Consider the following 21288-nt stretch of genomic DNA (forward strand, 5'->3'; position numbering starts at 1 on the left):
GGTGAGAGTTCCAAGTCAGAACAATGATTAACACCATTAAAGCAATTGTAGTACATCTGTGGTACTGACTGAAATTTCAGCTTAGATTTTGCAATCAAACTGGGGCCCTTTGTGTCTAGTATCATACAGTATTTTGGGTCGTTGATTTCCCTGACTGGCTCTGGTGGCACTACAGCTCTGTCTTACATTGGGGAGGATGGAACATCTTTAATCTTTGCCAAAAAAGAAAACCTGAGATCACCAAATGCCAAGACATGGAATGACGAATGTCTTCAATGGTTTGCAGAGAAGGACAAGTAAGCAACGTGATTTAGGAGAGGGGGAAAGCAAAACAAAAGGATAGCCTGTACTTAATTTTCATTAACTAGTGTGTGTATCCTGCAGCACAGAGGAGGTCACTCACTTCACCATGCCTGTGCCGAGGCCTGGGGGTAAACTCCGTAAGTGCTGAGATCTGAGGACAGATTATTTTAAGCAACATGCAGGAGGTTAAATTGTGAAGGTTACATTGCCATATTAGACCACGTGGCTACTTTTAGGAGAAGGAGGCAACCAGTGGTGGTTTAACCCAGGGTCACCATACTTCAGGTGAGGGGTGAGGTTAAAAAGGAGATTCTTTCATGACAACCTCAGCTGATGGATGGATCGAACTCTCGCTCTGCATTGCAAGCTTGCCATTCCAGCCAATTGAGCTAAATTGGACCCATGCTCTGAAATGAAATTTTGCAATATTTACTTTGTGCCAGTAGAGAGAGTTGCATTTGCCTTTACAGCCTAAACAAGATGATAGCAGTCTGCTGGAAGTGGCAACTAGTGAGACGTGAACAACAGTTATTCAAACTGCTCTGCTCTCGTTGACAGACTACTATTCAGCACAGGCCATCATCACAAGACAAATATTACCAATCCTAAACAATCCTTATGAGAAATGGAAACTGATTAACCCTTTGAGGCCTTCCAGTGACCTGCAGCTAGTTCTTTGTAAGAGAAACAAGAATGTGTCAAAGCATAGACTGGAGAACTTTAGCTATAAAGCAATAGGACCTTAGGACCTGATCCACAGGATGGGTGCTCGTGGCTGAGTTGGGAATACAGCCTAAACTCCATGTGAAAAGAAGCAGACAGTTTGATTTCTGTTTAAGGCTGGCCAACTCTGGATGTATCCCTGGAGTCATATGATTTGTAACCCCTACTTCTGCTGTTGTTCACCATCACATGCATGGCCAATTAGAATGCCAATAGACTCCTCAATAACCAATTCTTCAATCTCAGACAGCCTCTCTCCCCTATCTCCTACTTTCAAATAACAAGCAAGAGTGACGAAAAATTTTTTTTATACCTCATGATTTTTCTTCTGAGTGTGCTCATGAGTATCCAGGAGGTTAACTTCTAATCAATTATAAATAAGGCCATTTCTTAACTTCCTTATATCACTCACCACCCCATATTCTCCTTCAAAACATCATCCCACCCTATGTATCTATTCTTCAAAAAAAACCTATCTGCTAATTCCAACTAAATTTTCAAAATCCTAAATGTCTAACTTTCAGCCCTCTGTTTGCTATATTACATCTCTACATACTCAATCATACATGTTCTCTACTTTTGCCCTAATTCCCACCAGAGCCAGTGCTCTCTTTCTTGGACAACCACCTCACACCCTCTGTTTCCAAAATGTCTGCACCTTGCAGAGGTACAGTAGACAACAGCCAGATGTGATCCACTTAAAACACTACTGCTTTCTGTTCCTGTTTGCCTAAACAGAACAGATAATGCCTGGAATTTTCTTTGCTCTGAAAATCATTTTCATGATCCCTCTTTTTTGCACCCCTCCCTGACCTCAAACAAGTACAAGAAACTTGGAGCTCATTGTGACATAGATCAAGACATTACAATTAGTTATCTCTGCAGCTTCTGATCCTCCATTAGATCACCAGACCAAATAGAGAGTCATAAAGCTGTAAATCACGGAAACACCCTTGGTCCAACTTGTCCATACCAATCAGATATCATAAATTAATCTAGTCCCATTTGCCAGCATTTGATCCATATCCTTCTAAATCCTTCCTATTCATATACCCATCTAGATGCCTTTTAAACATTGTAAGTGTATCAGCCTCCACCACTTCCTCTGGCAGCCCATTTCATACATGCACCACCCTCTGTGTCAAAAGGTTGCCCCAGAAGTCCCTTTTAAACTTTTTCCTTCTTGTACTTGTTGGAGGTCAGGGGGGCAAAAAGAAAAGGTGGCATGGTGGCTCAGTGGTTAGCACTGCTGCCTTACAGTGCCAGGGACCCGGATTCGATTCAAGCCTTGGATGACTGACTGTGCTGAGTTTACACATTCTCCCTATGTTTGTGTGGGTTTCCTCCCACGGTCCAAAGATGTGCAGGTGAGGTGGATTGGCCATGCTAAATTGCCCATAGTGTTCAGGGATGTGTGGGTTAGGTGGGTTATAAGGGAATGGGTCTGGGTGGGATGCTTTGAGGATTGGTACCAAGTGTGGATTTGCTGGGCCACTGTTTCCACATCTAAATTGAAGAACGATTCCTGAGACACTGAAACGCCCAATGACGAATTTTAGGGGCAGCATGGTCGCTCAGTGGTTAGCACTGCAGCCTCACAGTGCCAGGGACCCGGGTTTGATTCCAGCCTCAGGCGACTGTGCGGAGTTTGCACATTCTCCCCGTGTCTGCGTGGCTTTCCTCCGGGTGCTCTGGTTTCCTCCCACAGTACAAAGATGTGCGGGCTAGATGGACCGGCCATGCTAAATTGCTTGTAGTGTTCAGGGGTGTGTGGGTTATAGGGGGATGGGTCTGGGTGGGATGCTTCAAGGGGTGGTGTGGACTTGTTGGGCCACACTGTAGGTAATCTAATCTAATCATCTCAGACAATGCCCTCTAGTTTTGGATTCCCCCACCCTGGGAAAAAGACCTTGGCCATTCACCCTATCCCTGCCCCTCATGATTTTACAAACCTCTACAAGGTCACCCCTCAGCCTCCAATGCTCCAGGGAAATTAGCCCCAGTCTTTTCAGCTTCTCCGTATAACACTCCAAGCCTATCAACATCCTTGTAAACCTTTTCTGAAATCTTTAAAATTTCACAACATCTTGCCTATAGCAGGGAGACAAGAATTGAATGCAGTATTCCAATAGTGGCCAAACCGATATCCTGCATAGCTGCAACATGACCTCCCACCTCTTACTCAATGCACTGACCAATAAAGGCAAGCATACCAAATTCCTCCTTCACTATCCTGTCTACCTGTAACTTTACTTTCAAGGAACTGTGAACTTGCACTCCAAGTTCTCTTTGTTTAGCAACACTCCCCAGGACCATTAAGAGTATAAGTTCAGACCTGATATGTCCTTTAAAGATCTCTCTACCCTGTCATCCTAATTTTGTGTCTTAGTTTCTCCCCACTTGCTCTCACTCAGCTCATCCTACCTACTAAATCCACCTCCTGTTCCTGGATCCTATTCCCATTAAACTACTAAATACCTGACATCCCATTATAGTCCAATTGTTAGTTGATATTGGAAATGGTTTGCTCTTTGGGTATCTTGCTCCCTCCTTTAAATATGTTGTCTTCACTACTTTCTTAAAAAACAACCCTTGACAACTACTATCTGGTCTCCAAACATTTCTGGAATCTTTGAATGTATTGTTGCCTCCCAAGTCCAGGGCCATCTAATCCAGCATTTCATCTTTCAATCACTCTATTCAGTTTTTCCATCTCTGCCACTGTTATGAATTGTCAGTCATCTGTGACAGCTTACATGATTGTAACAAAAGTAAGCTTTCCCTCCTCACCCTTCCTAACCTGTCTGAAGCCTTGACCATGTTTGACCACACCATCCTCCCCACCTCCTCTTCACTTATCTATTTAAATGGGATTGTTCCAACCTGGATCCATTCTATGTAATCGTAATCAGCAGTAACTTCTTTTCCAAGATAACTTTTTGTATTGTTTCCTCTGGTAAACCCAAATGACCTATTCTTGTCTCCTCCCTATTTCTCATTTACATGTTGTGTTTGGTGACATCACCTAAAAATATGGTGTTAATTTTTCCAAGTACATTGAGAACACCCAGCTCTACCTCACCACCTCTTTACAATACTACAATATCACTTAATTATGAGACCATTTATCTGAAATCCAGCAGAAACGTTCTCCAGATGAATACTGGGAAGACTGAAGTCATTACTTTTGGCCACACACCAAACCCCATTCCTCAACACTGATTCCAGTCAACAGCCCAAGATTAGACCAGCTCGTTTGTAACCTTGGTGTCATATCAGAATGGCAATAACCTGAGTGAAGACTGCACTTGCAAAATGCAAGTAAATCTTTCAAAATTTGTTTACGATACATTCACCTGTCCAACTGAGCTCTTTCACAGAAAGAATTTTTTTTTCTCTTTTCAGTGGTGAATTACAATGCTGCAATTGGTACCAAGTACTCAAAGGGTTAATGGCTTAAAGAAAACATACATGTGACATTAAAAGTGTTTTACTGAAGAGCAAGCACTGAATTGACTGTTTTTTTGCCCCAAAAAGGAAAAGGGGGAGTAATGAGAAATACTAGTTATGGCCATGGCAAACCTTCTGATATCTTCACAGACATTCTGTGCCTGAAGGGAATGTTCTAATGGGCATTATGATGAATCTTCCAATTTCTCCAGTATTAATTATCCCCCCCTCCACCCGCCCAACCACCCTTTTCCAGGAACAAAGGACAGAAAGCAAAAGAGAAGAAAACCCTTTCAGAAAATACAACAGCCCCAGCCACTTCTGTGGTTTCTAGTGGTAATCATTTCCACTGAAGTTGTCGCTATAGCTCTCCACCCTCCCAAAGAAGAACAGAAGACAAATGGTCTCTCACCGTATGTCAGCTCAAACACCTGTGGAGTCTTAAGCCAATGTTTGAAAACAACAACCCACAGACAAATGCGGGGAATATCAAGAAATTAAAAATCATGAATTAAAATGGAGAGTGAGGCATCAGGGTGATCCCTGAGGTCAAAGTCACACATCAGTTCAAATCCTGTCAAGCAAGTTTCAAACCCAGACAGTACTGCAATGAGGAAAGCCTCACTGTTAAGCCAACTATTGCCTCATAGAAGCTGAGAGAAGGAGCCCAGAGCAAATTAATTCATCCACAGCCAAGCTCAGAGCAACTGTGGTAGAGAAAGACCCTGTCCCACCCTTTCTCAAGTGGGAATGGGGTGCTTACTGCCAAGCGATACATCAAGAAAGAAAGATAGAGAGGAGGGAGGGAGAAGGACAGAAGAGAGAGAGTGAGTAAGAAAGTGGAGAGGGGCTGAGAGAACAAATAATAAAGGAGATCAAGTCAAAGAATGATTGAGAAAGCAAGGAGGAGAAAGACAGAACGATTAAGGGAAAAACAAATTCAAGTATCTTTCAAATTGTTAAACTGAATTCCAACAGTTAGCAATATAAATAAATAATAACTGTTGTTTCCTCCCATTCTTCTCCTGTCTTTGAAAGTCAACATTGGTCTGTATAATAGAATGAGTTTTCCTATTGAGATTAATGGAAGGTTGTCTTGTCAGCACAATGTACCCCTACCTCCCCATTTCCAGACCACCCCCCATGAAATCTTCTGTCATTATCCAATTCCAGCACCTTTGGCTACTCAATGTTGGGGTCTTTCAAGTAAAGCACATTTTAATTGTGATGGAAGTGAAATGGTTCACCACTGATTTCATATTTTTAAAAAAAACTCGAAGTACAGCGGAGCCCGACTTGTAATCGGACCTTTCGATATTAGATGTCCAGAACTCAACACTGAGGCTTACAACACCACCTCCCATAGAATTTTCTACTTCCCACGTATTAGTTTTATCTTTGTCCTCAAACTCCCTTGTAACTCTTTCTTCCAACTTAACTGCTGCCTTCTTCAGACTCCCCCCACCCCAAGCCTGCCACAGTCCCATTGAACCATTACAAATTTGGAAACTTTGCTAATGGTTTAGAGGTTCTCACCTCTCTGAGCTTTATGGAAGAGATGGGCCCCATATTCTCACTACAGGCAAGACTGAGGGATCAAAGCTGAAAAGTGGCAGAATTCAACTTCTGTTTTCTTACTATTTCATGGAACGTGGAGATTGTTGACAAGAGCAGCATTTTTGCTTATTGCTAATTTCCTCTGAACTCGGAGGCTTGCTAGGCCAATTCAGAGGGCATTTAAGGGTCTACCATGTTGCAGTTGCTCCGGAGTCACATGTAGGCCAGACCAGCTAAGGAAGTAGTGAACCAGGTGGGTTTTTAATGACAGTCAGTGATAGTTGTTTGCAACTAGCTTTCGTTTTTAAGGATAGGATTCTTGGCAGCGTGGAGGAACAGAGGGATCTTGGTGTGCAGATACATAGATCCCTTAAAATGGCCACCCAAGTGGACAGGGTTGTTAAGAAAGCATATGGTGTTTTGGCTTTCATTAACAGGGGGATTGAGTTTAAGAGTTGTGAGATCTTGTTGCAGCTCTATAAAACTTTGGTTAGACCGCACTTGGAATACTGCGTCCAGTTCTGGGCGCCCTATTATAGGAAAGATGTGGATGCTTTGGAGAGGGTTCAGAGGAGGTTTACCAGGATGCTGCCTGGACTGGAGGGCTTATCTTATGAAGAGAGGTTGACTGAGCTCGGTCTCTTTTCATTGGAGAAAAGGAGGAGGAGAGGGGACCTAATTGAGGTATACAAGATAATGAGAGGCATAGATATAGTTGGTAGCCAGAGACTATTTCCCAGGGCAGAAATGGCTAGCACGAGGGGTCATAGTTTTAAGCTGGTTGGTGGAAAGTATAGAGGGGATGTCAGAGGCAGGTTCTTTACGCAGAGAGTTGTGAGAGCATGGAATGCGTTGCCAGCAGCAGTTGTGGAAGCAAGGTCATTGGGGTCATTTAAGAGACTGCTGGACATGTATATGGTCACAGAAATTTGAGGGTGCATACATGAGGATCAATGGTCGGCACAACATTGTGGGCTGAAGGGCCTGTTCTGTGCTGTACTGTTCTATGTTTTCAGAATTCATCAACTGAATTTTCAAATGGAATTGGATTTGAATTAATGTCCCCAGAATGTCAGCCTGGGTATCTGATTACTAGTCCAGCGGTATTACCACAAGGCCACCATCTGTTTCAATGTGCTAAGTTGGGTTAGGATTGAGAATGGGACATGAAATCGCTCCAGGTCCCTGTTACTGGGTATGTTGTGGGGCATTGGAACAAGGCTTGTTTCAATGCAGTCAGTAGTACACCGGCTTGTGACCACTATCTACCCAGGCTAATAGGTGAAGTGTTGAAGGGTTGATTCTGACCTGCTCCGTGGTCTGGCTGGGAAGCGGAGGCAAAGGGGTTGGCAGCATATTGGAAAGATATAAATATTTTGCAAAAAGAAAATAATAAAACTCTTTAAAATGCATTGGCCCTTTAAATCTCATTTCACTTAGGAATAGAGCAGGAGGAACAGGAATAATTGTACAGTTCTTTCAAAGAGTCAGCACTCTGAGGAAGTGAATAGTTTTCTTCTAAGATTCTACAAGGGATCAACTTTTAATGTCATACCTGAGTTTAAAAATTGGCAAAGGGAATCTACGGGTGCTAACATTAGCAAGAACTCGGGCCGCTGGGCCTTTATAGATTATAGCTGCTGTAACCACCACTACCATTCAGTCAGATGTCCCACTATTTTTGTCCAAAACTGTTATGACTGAAAAAAGAAAATGATTGCAATATTCCAGCACTCTCTTAAGTCATGCAATTAAACACCTGCCTCCCCATTTCCCTCACAGGTTCCAAATTGGCATCACATCTTCATGCCAGTCTGGGTGCGATGACTGGCGGACTCCGCTGCACTTCATGGGTAGAAGTGAAACACACCAAGCTCAGATACAAACCCTGTGTTAAAGGAGTGTCGGTAGCAGTGAGTGTAGCGATCACGTACACCAACCTACCAATTGCGTCCTTGAGGTATTTCTGACCAATCAACTTTAAGTATTCTTCAATCGCCTTGGTTGCCAGTGTATTCTCACGAAATATTAAATGCTCACGGTCAACAAAACGGTCAACCTCCGTCATTGCCATGTCAGAGAGGAAGTCCTGCCAGAGAGAAGAGGGGCAAAAATCAGATTCAATTACTGAGAATCATGCTGCAGGAGGAAGCCATTCATCCCTTGTGTCTGTACAAAAGCCAATTAATCCCATTTCCCCTTTCCTTTTCCTGTGGACTTAAACTTTCTTCTCAAAGTATCCATGGTGTTCTCTTGTTAAAATTCCCATTCACACAGTGCTTTGCAGATCCTAATTCGTCACACAAAAAGATAATCCTCACAATCACTACCAGTTACCCCACTCCCCACAATCCTAGCCCTGCCGCCACTACACTGCCTTTTCCTTTATGCAGGTCATCATAATCCTAGGTTTTATTGACCCTTCTGCTATTAAGGACAGATTCACCTAATCTACTGTTGATTATTTTTGTGCACTTTGCTTAAATTATCCCTCCTGACTTCTGCTCTAACATCAGTCACAGATTCTTCAGCCAGTCCAGAAAACTGAAGTTTCTAATCTTTGATACCATTCCAGTGAATCTCCTTTGCTCCCTCTCCAAAACTTTGACATCCTTCTTAATGCACCTTGCCCAGAATACAGCACAATATTCCAGCTAACCAGCTATTTATAAAAGATGTAGCATAACCTCCTTGATTTTTGGACTCTATCGCTTTACTATATACTCAAGAATTTCATATGTTCTTTTTGATAATCTTCTCATGGCCTGTTTATAGTCTTAATTTCCGTTGCCACATAATCTAATTTGATCTTAATGAGAAAAATTGCCAAATAGGAGAATTTAGAGATGTAGGAACATGGGAAATGTCAGCAGGAATAGGCCTTTACTTTCTTGGGCCAGCACGGCCACTCAACCACATCATGGCTGATCGGCTACCTTAACACCATTCTCCCACGCTATTCCCATATTCTTTGGTATCATTGGTGTCGAGAAATCTGTTGATCTCTGCAGCAATTTTACAGGCTAATCTTTTACAAGGAGCTTTATCCTCAAACCTCTGGTAGGTTAGTAAAGAATGACTTCCCTTTCATAAATCTATGTCAACTGTCTGATCCATCACTGTTTTCCAAGTTCTTGACTATTAAATCTTTTATATTGGATTCTAGCATTTTCACCACTACTAATGTCAGGTGAACTGGTCTTGAATTCTGTTTTCTCTCTATGTCCTTTTTTAAATGGTAAGATTACATCAGCTACCCTCGAATCCATAGGAACTGTTCTAGAGTCTATAGAACCTTGATTGATGACCACAAGTGAATCCACTTTTTTTGAGGCCATTTCTTTGCGGTGTGTGGTTAAAGACAGCAGCGAAAGTCAAAAATCCATGATTGAGCTTAAAGAAAATGACTGGGAAATCAGTCCAGGTGGAACTTCTAATCACTCAGGATGGGACAGTAAAGCTTGTTTTTTATATTGCACCTTTTGCAAACATCAAGACATCTGAAAGTACACTACAGTCACTGAATTACTTTTGCTGTGCAGTCACTGCTATAATGTGGGAGACATAGCAAACAGCTGGGCATACAGGCCCTATAAATAGCATTGTGATTATAAACAATTTTCATGATTTTGGTTGGAGTAAGTTGGCTGTTACACATTTAAGAACTCCCCTGTTCTTCTTTGAATACATAATCCTTATGTCAGTAAGATCTGAAGGGCAGACAGATAACCATGGTTTAGGGACTCATTGATTGTGACACTGTATGAAAAGTGCCAAATACATATAAGCTGTTCTTCATGTGGAAGGTCACAGGAAAAAGCAGGATTAATTGCTCACCTCCTAATTTCGACAACTGAGTGGCTTTACTAGGCTATTTCAGAAGAGCGTTAAGAAACAACTGCTCAGCGATAGCAAGAACTGCAGATGCTGGAGTCAGAGGCAACACACTGTGTAGCTGGAGGAACACAGCAGGTCAGGCAGCATCAGGCGAGCGGGTAAGTTGACGTTTCAGGTTGGGACCCTTCTTCAAATCTGAAATGGGCAGTGACCAGGTGGTTAGGCTGGCCATTATTCTCAGCAAAACAGTCCCCTAGTCTATGATTGGTCTCACCAATGTAGGGAAGAACACATTGGGAGCACCAGATGTAGTAGACTAGATTGGAGGAGATGCAGATGAAGCTCTATCTCACCTGGAAGGACTGTTTAGAGCCCCAGAGGGAGATGGGGGAGGTGTTTCATTTTTACGTTCACAGGGGAAGGTACTGGACAGGGTGGAGTGGTTGGTGGGGAGTGTGGCATGAACTAAGGAGTGGAGAGAGGAATGGTTCTTGTGGGCGGCAGAGACGGTGGGGAGTAGAAGATGTTGCAGGTGGTGGGATCTAATTGGAGTTGGCAGAATTGTTTGATGATGGTATGTTGAATGCAAGGCTAGTGGGGTGGAAAGTTAGGTCAAGGGGGACCCTATATTTATGATATTTGTTGGGGAGGGGGGATGTTTAAGAGCTGTGGAGGGCTGTCTGAATGACAGGGGGGGAAAACAGCACTGTTTGAAAAAGGCAGACATCCATCAGAATGCTTGGGAAATCCACAGCTCTTAACTGCACCTGCCTAGTACCTTCCCACATAAGGGTAAAAGATGCAACACCTCCATTCAGGACCCTAAACAGTCATTCCAGGTGAGACAGAACTTCACTTGCACCTCCTCCAATCTAATTTATTGCATCCAGTGTTCCTGATGTGGTCTTCTCTATATTGGTGAGACCAAACGTGGGCTAGGTGACTGTTTCGCCGAGCATCTTCACCTGGCCTAACAGCCTAACCTCCCGGTCATCGCACATTTCACCTCCCTGTCTCAACTCCATTCTGACCTGTTCTTCCTCGGCCTCTTTCATTGTTACAGTGACTCAAAACACACATTTGAATAACACCTTGTCTTCTGCCTGGGCACATTACAGCCCGGAGGACTCAACATGGAGTTCTCCAATTTTAAATAACTTTCCCACCCATTCTTCCAGATGCCGCCTGGCTTGCTGTGTTCTTCCAGCCTCCTGTTTGTCTGCCTAGGTTTCCATCCGTTAATGGCCTTACTCTCGAGTCGATATGGGTGAATTAGTTAGGGTGTTTATGACAATCTTGACAGCTTCCTTGCCACTTCTATCGAGATAGTTTAAAAAAACTGAATTCACAATTCAATTAATTTCATAAAGGCAGAACAGTGCTCAGAGATTAGCACTGCTGCCTCACAATGCCAGGAACTCGGGTTTGATTCCATCCTTGGGTGGCTGTGCAAACTCCAAGCAGACAATTCTCCGTGTTCTGCGCGGGTTTCTGCCAAGTGGTCCGGTTTCCTCCCGCAGTCCAAAGATGTGCAAGTCAGTGGATTGGCCATGCTAAATTGCCCCATACTGTCCAGCAATTTAGGTGCATTAGCCATGGAAATGGGGGGCATTACAGGGAAAGGGTAGGATGCTGTTCAGAGGGTCAATGTGGACTTTTAGGCTGAATAGCCTGTTTCCACACTGTAGGGATTCTATGATATTCTATGGTATTACATTCTTCAAATGGCTGGATTTTGGACAAATGTTGTCTAGATTATTAGTCTAAGTATCATGACTGTAAATGCAATAACATGACCGACCATTGCACTACCATTCCCCGTGCTGTGATGTGGAGGTGGTCAGTGTTGGACACAGACACAGAATTTATAAGCAAAAGATCAAAGGATCACAGAACTGATGCAAATGTATTGAATAAACCTAAGATGGCTATTAAATCTTAAATCCGTCATAAAGGACTAATATCCTAGTCCCAAATTCTTTGATCTTTGCTTCTAAATTCTGTGTCTGATGCCACCTCTCTCACAGACACCTGAAGAAGGAGCAAGACTCCGAAGCTGGTGTCTTCAGATAAACCTGTTGAACTATGGCCTGGTGTCGTGCGATTTTTGACCATATTCCCCATCTAGTTATAGCATGCCATTAGGAATGTTTGGTGCGGCATTTTGTTGCAGGAACTAACTTTGCTGTGTAAAATAAGAGAGTGGCTGATGCGTATTCAAACAGTATCACAGCAGGGGCAGGTCTTTTCAGCAGAACAAGCAGGGAAACTGGGAAAGAAAATTGAAGCGTTAACTGCCTGACACCCTGCCAGGAAAAATGCAATGGAAGGCAGAGTGGTGCACTTCTCTGCCAGTCCATTAAAAAAACCCTCAATATGAAACCTCGGTGCGTTTTTAAGCTGCCTGAAGCCATTCAGTTTGCTTCTAAAATACTAGAGCATTTTATATCATCTTGTAATTATTTTAAATACAGAGTGGCACTGAGTATATTAAGGAGAGAGAAATCCCGAAGACCTGAGTCAATAATTTCTCATCCAATTTCAAACTCTGTGTGGGAGAAGTTAACGCCTAAACACTGTGTAACTGGAATTTGTCAGTGAGCATGCAATCTTGGTACCGCACATTGAAAGAGAAGACAGCACTACAGACAAGGACGGCTTCAGCAAAACAAGCATCACAGTGCTTCTCATAAGGCATTGCCTTGAGCATCTTCTTGTCTTAAAATTATACGAGTGGGTGACTGGTTCTATTCTAATCTATCCATAATCACATTTAGTGAATTCTGTTCCAACTCACTCAGTCAAATTATGGAATCATTGGTTCTACCTCCTATTTCTCAGCTACCTGCCCCTTTTGAGATATCATTCTAAAATACAGCATCGTGTTCTAACTGCATTTGACGACACACGCACTACCTCAACATCATTTCTCTCTTGGCCCCTCCCTGTTCTTGATTTGATACATTGTTTGTCTAGCTCCAGTGTTGAGAGACAAACAATTTTTCCAGTTCAAAGTTTCAGTCCCATCAATCCTATCCCTCTGCCTGACAGCTGAGTCAGAACCAGACAGTTTTCAGCATTGGTTTCATATTGAACATGGAGATGCTGCCCACAAATCTGCTTCATCACCCAATCTGCCTCTACCTCAGCTCGATCATGCTATTGTTACTTCTAGACTTCACAATTCCACTCAGGAGCAACCTCCTGTCTTTTACCCTCCACAAGCCTGAGTTCATCCAAGCTCTGTTACCCACTGTCTGGATCTGGTTCACCCAACAACCCTATCTTTGCTGACCTGCATTGTCCCCTGCTCCAGCAATGTTTCAAATTTAAGATTCGTGATCTTGTTTTCAAAGCCCTGAAAAGACCTTACCTCTCGCCATCTCTGTAATTTCCTCTAACTCCTCAAGACTCCACAATCTGTGTGTTCTTCCAATTCTGATCTGATCTGTTCCTCCGATTATGAATCTGTCCACCACTGCTTGCTACACTTTCCACTGCCTAGGCTATGACACTGGAATTCCTTCTTAAATTCTTCCATCCGCCATCCTCTAAGTTTGCCCTTTAAACCTATCTACTTATCCAATTTATTGGCCATCAACTTAAATAGCTCCTTATGTGGATTGCTGTCATTTATTAATCCTGACAATTTCTTTTTAGGATGTTTAATAACATTGAACATATTGAAAGTATGAAATCTGTTCAAGGTATTGCAGCAAATCAGTGAGAAGTTGAAGCTCCTCCTAATAGATTTTGCTTCTAAGAAGGTTATGTAAAAAATTCTGGCCCGATTTTTAAAAAAACCCTCAAACGCAGAAAACCAGGTTATCGTGGTATTTCTAGGAGACCATGGGGAAGTTGGCTGCTGCATTTCCTACTTTACAATCAAGTAAAATCAAACCACGACTTGATCGATGTGAAGTGCTTTGGGATGTCCTAAGATCAAAGAAGGCGTATGACAAATGCACGTTCTTTTCCAAGAGAAATCAAGGTTTCAGTTGATGGAAATCTTGCGAGGTGATAGTAATGAACACTTTCACCATTGCATGAGAAAAGGTGTTAGAGAGTCATAGAGATGTACAGCGCGGAACTGACCTTTTGGTCCAGCTCATCCACACTGACTAAATGTCCGAAATAAATCTAGTTCCCATTTACCAGCATTTGACCCATATCCCTTGACATCTTCCTATTCATATATCCATCCAGATGCCTTTTAAAATGTTGTAATTGTACCAGCCTCCACTACTTCTCTGGCAATTTATTCCACACATGCACCACCCTCTGCGTGAAAAAGGTGCCTCGTAGGTCCCTTGTAAATCTTTCCCCTCTGATTTTAAACCTAAGCCCTCCAGTTTTGGACTCCCTTTATCACAGGATCTCAGATTTTATTATGTGCTAGTGTGTCTTACCCGTTTTACACAACACATGTTTAACCCATTGTTATGAGGCAGAGTTGAGGTTTAATCTCCTCTGTCAATAGGGTCATGACAGTGTAAGCATTAATTACTCTTGGGACTGTTTTGAGACATTTGAAGCATTATCCACTTTGTTGGGCCATGATATTGAAAATGTTCATCACTGTTGGGACAGTGTTTGATTTGACCCTCACTGTTTGGACAGGACTGAGACAATAAATGGGGTTAATTTCTTCTTCTGTTGAGACAGAGAGAGGTGATGAAAGGGTTTATCGAAGTGTGAAAAATATAAATTACTTTTATGGGAGAGTTGAGGCTGTGAGAAGGTAAATCTTGTTAGCCAGGGCCATGGCAGTCACAGGGTTAACCCCCGCCGCCACCCCGACCCATGTTAGCTAGGCCATGGAGGTGACAGTGTTGGGCTAGGGTGGACATCACACAACGCCAGGTTATAGTTCAACAGGGTTATTTGAAATCACAAGCTTTCTGAGTGCTTCTCCCTCATCAGGTGAAGTGAAGAGAGGCAAACGAACACAGACTTTACAGGCAGAAATATCAAAAGATAATAACAAATAGTGGAGTTTGACTGGCCGAGTAACAAGTCTCCATAGGTGATCAAAAGTGTTAGACGGTGTGAGTAAAATGTTAATAGCTGAGCAGCAAGTGAAGGGATAACCTACGTTAGGCAGACTTATGATGGTGAAAGGTTTTATCATTGATGGGCAGTTTCAAAAAGTGATGAAGGGATTAATCTTGCTTGTCTAGACAAGATTAAATCTAGCATGAGTAGGTTGAGAGAAATGAAAAGATTATATTCGTCAGGATAGAATTTAATGCAGTGTAAGAGTTAATCTCTTCAGACATCACAGTTTTGGGGCAGTGAATGGGTTAATCCCCACCCACATGCCAGGTTTGGGGCAGTGAAAGGGTTGCTTCTCACTGACAGGACAGGGTCAAGGCAACAGAAGTGTTAATCCCCTCAGACAGGTATTGACTCTTAATGAATTATCACTGAATTATCCCTATAAACTTTCCAGGGTGAGGAATGTTTTACACATTTGGATGCAGTTTGACTCAGCCAGCAATGAACACCATCTTCACAGGTTACACTTCCTGACAGAATATGACTTGAGGATTTGAGAGTCACTTCTGAAAATTGTTTGTAAGACAGTGGCTAGAAGGGAGATGAATCCACCATTCTCATCTCAATGAGGGGTGATCTGATTAAAAATTATATTCGTAAAAGAGCTTAATAGGGAGGACACTGAGGTTGTTTTCATTCTGCCGGAGAATTTAGAAAATGGAGATACAGTTGTAGGGTCTCAGGATAAGGTGTTAACCATTTAGGACTGAGAAAAGGAGAAGTTTCTTCAATAAAAATAGTCTAATTCTTTGGAGTTCTGTACCACAAAGAGTTGTGAATGCTCAATCATTGCAGATATTTTGGCACTGAAGGAAATAAGGGATTTGGAAATCATGTGGGAAAGTACATTTGAAGTAGAAAATCAGCTGGGAAGGTAGCCTACTCCAGTTCCTCTTCCTTACTTTACTAGAGTGACACCACTGTTTATAGCCACAGCTGCTAATCCTCCCAAAAATCACACCTTGATACTACATTGCCCTAATTGACTGGAACTGATTGTGTATAAATAATATCTAACATATAACAATCCTTCACTAATTGGACTATGCTGGACAGAGTACCCTGCTTATTGGGAGAAGTTGTAGCAACTTCAGACTTTATGCTGTATTTGGTGAATACTTTTCAAATATATCCCACTGATTGTTTTCTTTAAAGCCTTGTTCAAATTGTCTTGGGTTGTTGAGTAAATGGACTCTGTAAAAAGACAGTTTACTACAAGTTCGGCTATGAGCAACATGCCACTTGACTCATTGGCTGTCACAGTGGTAGCAATGGGTACACTGCATTTCCTCATTCTGAGGATTCTGTTCCTCTTAATATTGAATTTCCTAGAGGAGAGCGCGCACCTCAGAGAGGAAGCCTTCCCCTACCTCAGGGTCTGGTTCTACGTGTTCAACAAGAGGTTAGTTTTGGCTTACCTTTGCCTTGCCCGTGCTCTGCAGGATGTGCACCAGTGCACACGCCACCTCTTCCTTGTTCTTGACACCCAACACAGGCTCCAGCACCGCGCAGAGCATTTTGTAGTTGTTGGTTACATACTCAGCAAACTCCTTGTACAGCTCCATGGGCAGAATGTTCATGCTCTGGTAGCGGGACTTGATACGGATGGTAGGGCCACCTGCCTTTCCCCGGCTGGAACTGGGCTGGCTGACTGGGTACCACTGCTCTACAAACTGGCGGCCGGCCACGCTACTAATGGGGATATTGACCAACCCCACATAGTTGCTCTTGTCCTTCTTCTTCTTCTTGTCTGTGTCCTTGTACAGGTGGATCCGGATGTTGCGCACTGCCGGCAGGTTGTTGAACTCAAAGTGTTCTCCCCAGAAGACATTGTCTGTCTTCATCTTGCTTGTTGTCCGGGCGTACAGCATCTCATCAAGGCAGAGCTCGCAGTAGTAGCGCTTCTTGGGCGGGAGATCTTTGCCCTCGATGATCCAGAGCTTCAAGACATTGTCAACACGTCGGCTGTTATCCTGCAAGAAGGGACAAGGAGGGGGTGAGGGGAGATGGTTAAATACAGGGTCTGGGTTGGGGGTCATTGGGTCAGGAGGGAAATCTGAGTTAGGAGTCACTAGATCAGGAAGGGAGACTGTTTAGCATCACCATATCAGGAGGAGGATCCAGATTAAGGCACAGCAGGTTAGTAGGAGGGTCCAGGTTAGCAATAATCATATTGGGAGGAGGATTTGACCCATGAGTCACCAGGTCAGGGGACAGCTAGGTTGGGTTCACCGGGTTAAGAGGAAGGTCCCAGCAATTTTAACCAGGTCTACATGTTGGGAAACCGACAGGATTGGGTGCAATGCTGGGACACTCACACCCCTGCTTCTAGGTTTACTGCCCATTAGGGTCACCCATTCCTGTAGGATCCCAACCCAGTCAGTTAAGTTGTAATTATTTTGAATAAATAGGTGAGCTGAGACAGAGAACATGAGGTCCAATCAGCGCTAGCTGAAGCCATGGTCTACTTTACCAAGCCATACCAAAGGAGGAATAGGAGATAGTGGGTGATGTTGGGTGAAGATGGGGCAGGAGCCTGGGAGAGGGTTGGCACGGATCAAGTTCTGAGGCTGCTGATGGAAGTTCAGCCAGAACCTTGGGCCTTCATAACAGGGATTAAGGAGAGAAATGCAAGTTTTATTCATTAAAAGAAAACATTTCAATTCAAAGAAATACCACCAATTCTAATTGTCTTGTTCTGAGCTGATGGTCGGTACACAAAATTCTAAATGCCTGGAATTGGCGACTCAGTTTCGTAACAGACCTCCAAACTGAAGGTATACGTGGAGCCACAAACTTAAAAACTTCACCACAGCAAGCACAAATGCTGGTATGTATCTTCAACATAATAGGATGCCCCAGTAATCAGACAAGCACTGGTACAGAAGGAGAGTCTGAGAGGTAGGGTGATGGGATAGGGACAGATCAAAGGATACAGAAAGCATGCAGTGGAGAGAAGGGGAGAGACAGAGGGACGACAGAGGTTAAGGGAAAAAGGAAGGGCAATCAGTGGAGAATAAAGTGAAGTTACGTGCATCTTACATCTCCCTGCTGGCTGGCTAAGAATTCAGATTCTGAGAGAATTGCAAAAGAGACACTGTTATTAGATGGAGGAAGAGAGTGTGACTCATTTAAAGGATATTGTAAAGAAAAGGGAGACTGAAAGAGATGGTTCAGAGAAACTGTTAAGGAAAGGAAACAAGAATGTCCGAAGATAAAATCAGTGTCCAAGGCCCAGTCAGTCACACACACGTTGTCTGCTGCTCAGATCCACCTGTCAGCTCTACCCGACAAAGCACTTGTAGATTTCACTTTTGGTGTAATTGGAGGATAGGGTTAGTGATTTCCCATGTGTGGAAGAGGGCATGATACATGCCAGACTTTAAAACACAATCTCGTGTATGGATTATCCGTGACTAAAAAATAAATTCAAATCAACAAGAATCAAAAGCAGCACTCCAGAGAAAGAAAGCCTTTTCTGGAACTATTGGTGTAAGGGCAACTCAGAAATAAAGGTAGTCTGGGAGCACTGAAAGAGTGGACGAAGCAAATGATGGGCAAGAGGGATGCAAGTAATGACAGGTTGAGGATGGTAAAATGAAAATGAGGTGGGCACAAATAACAAGAAGATTCAAGAAAGGGTGCAGCATGGAAGTTTTTGACGGGTCCTCAGGTCATTAATGATACTGTTTAAATTCAATTTCATGTTTACCCCACCTAGGCCATCAGAGGAAGATTGTTTAATATTAATAGACAATGGTTCAATAAAAGCTATGGGGGTGGGGGAATGTAGGAGTGATAGGAGGGAGATAGTGTCCTTAAATTGGCTGAAGCTCTGCAGCATACCCAGTATGTTGACCCAGCAACATTAGAACCAGCTAATTGAAGCCAGGTGAAAGAAATACTTTGTTTCCAACATCATTTGGACGTATATTGAACTGATTAGCTTTTTTCATTGAAGCTTCTGCAATTGTTCAACATGGTACTGAACTCTAAAGGCTGAAAAGGACCCAAGTTCATTCTGTAGTTTAAGAGGAGTACTATAAAATGATTCTAATTGGAAAGATGTGTTTGTAAATACAATGTGTTCAGCCCTGATGACTTCCGTGGCCCATAGAGAATGTCACAACTATGTTCTTTTTTGGCCACCACCTTCATTATGGGCTGGCATTGGAGATAGCCTTGTGAGTCTTCTCCAGACTCTTAGGAGGTATGAAGGGACAGCCATATGAGGAGAGGTTGAGTGGGTTGTCTTGTACTCATTGGAATTTAGAAGAATGAAGGGCATTCTTACTAAAATATCCAAGATTCTTACGGGACTTGACAGGGTAGGGGTTATAAGGGGAAGCAATGGTCCAGTGGTATTATTGCTGGACTGTTGATCCAAAAGATACAGATAATGTTCTGGGGACTTGGGATCAAAGCCCTCCCCAGCAGATGGTGGAATTTGAATTCAACAAAAAATCTGGAATTAAGAATCTAATGAAGACTACAAATCCATTGTCACTTGTTGGAAATACCAGTTCACTAATTTCCTTTCCTGCCATCCTTACCTGGCCTGACCTGCATGTGAATCCAGACCCACAGCAATGTGGTTGACTCCTAATGCCCTCTAGGCAAATTAGGGATGGACAATAAATGCTGGCCTAGCCAGTGATACATCCCACAAATGAATAAAGAAATAATCCATTATGGGAGAGTCTAGGACTTAGAGGAGTTGATGGGTTATCATATTTATTGTGCATGCTTGGTCATCTTGCAGGCTGCAACAAGTGTAGCAGCCCACAACAAGCATGGCAGGCATTAACAAGTATGGCCACCTTAAAGCCTGCAAGAAACATAGTAGCTCACAGCAAGCCTAACTAAACTCACTGAGTGGACAGGCACATTTGCTGGCAGGCTGGCTCACCAGACAAGTTTGCAGTGAGCTTACTGATGAGGTAATTTGACCGCGTTACAATGTAACAATGGATACAATCGGTTGTAATAACACACAACATAATAATATCAGCCATAGGAGATCAAACATAATTTAGTATGTAGATCAAGAATACACAATGTTTACACCCACACACACACACACATACACACACAAATGGATTAAACTTCTAAAATGCCCAAATAACGCGATATAGAATTAATACCTTGTTTGGCTTCACTGCGCGCTGTAAATTCTCGATCCACTTGTCTCGTTCAGCCCCTGACCTACAGGCAAAACATTTTGTGCCAGATGGTGTAGTCACCTGCCATTTGCAGAAAAGACAAGTCATCAGTGCATAGGAGAACAAATTGACACTAGCTGTATCAGGAGTTTACTTAATGTCGAACTAATCAAGAATTCAGTAATAAGGCATCTCTAATCATCTATGACCTACTCCCTCCTCACCCTCACAAATTACTGCTTCAACTAGGTTGGAGTGCTCTAACCTTTGGGTCAATCTTCATAAGTTACAGTCTCAATCAATTTAGTCAGCATTCCAGCATAGTATTGAGGGGAACAGCTCTGTCAGACAATGCATTTAAGGTTGAGTGATAATGGGAATTGCAGATGCTGGAGAATCTGATGAAGGGTCTAGGCCCAAAACGTCAGCTTTTGTGCTCCTGAGATGCTGCTTGGCCTGCTGTGTTATCCAGCTCCACGCTTTGTTATCTTGCATTTAAGGTTGAAATTGCTAAGGCTTTTGGTTGGTAAGACAGGGCAATGGTTGGCAAGTGGGGTTGAGGTCCAGATCAGCCATGATCTCGATGAATGGTGGGATAGGCTCAACAGCCTGAATGGCTCCTTTTTGTTACCACGTGGCTATAAGTTTTGCCCTTTTTCACAATCCTTCATATTTTACCCTTTTTAGAGAACAATCCAACTTCCTCTTGCACACGCCATCAACTGGTGCATTCCAGATCCTAACCACCTACTGTGTGAAAAAGCTTTCCTAATGTTGCCATTGCTTCTTTTACCAATTACCTTAAATCTGTGCTCTCTTGCTGCCAAACTGGCCAAGGGTTCAGAAATAAAGCATCTTCTCAGCTATCTCCAACTCACTCCCTTAACTGGGTCAGTGACATTTTTAACTGAGGCAAAGTTCTGGAATCAAGTCTAATTTGAGAAACTCTGGCATATAATCCAAATGCTTTTCTGCTCCTTATGGCTTTCCCATCATCACAGACAGCATACCTTCACAACTGCCGTCATTCATTAGGTAGCTTTCAGATTCTGTCTCTCAAAATCCAAGTGGCCATTGTGTAATGTCATTTTTTATATTCCTCAATGCTCCAGTACCTACCCATTATACTCCACACTGTCGCACTGTCTGTCCTGTCTTTCCGAAAATAACCCATTTTCTCCTCTACCACTGTACACAT

At 42.9% G+C, this 21288-nt stretch overlaps 1 protein-coding gene across 18 annotated transcripts in view; it reads right to left on the reverse strand.

Moving 5' to 3' along the window:
• The window catches only part of LOC125446329 (ras/Rap GTPase-activating protein SynGAP-like), a 746401-nt gene that overhangs the window by 240931 nt on the left and 484182 nt on the right, over positions 1-21288 (reverse strand). For 15 of the 18 annotated variants that reach the window (XM_048519809.2, XM_048519810.2, XM_048519812.2 and 12 more), the window contains 3 exons: positions 20073-20171; positions 16347-16901; positions 7921-8122 (listed from right to left, as the gene is read on the reverse strand). In XM_048519809.2, the coding sequence (XP_048375766.1) occupies positions 7921-8122; positions 16347-16901; positions 20073-20171 (856 nt within the window). The remainder of the gene's footprint in view (positions 1-7920; positions 8123-16346; positions 16902-20072; positions 20172-21288) is intronic. The other 3 variants (XM_048519826.2, XM_048519811.2, XM_048519825.2) reach the window with 1 other exon arrangement.

The sequence above is a fragment of the Stegostoma tigrinum genome, chromosome 34 (assembly GCF_030684315.1).
Source record: "Stegostoma tigrinum isolate sSteTig4 chromosome 34, sSteTig4.hap1, whole genome shotgun sequence".
Classification (NCBI taxonomy): Eukaryota; Metazoa; Chordata; class Chondrichthyes; order Orectolobiformes; family Stegostomatidae; genus Stegostoma; species Stegostoma tigrinum.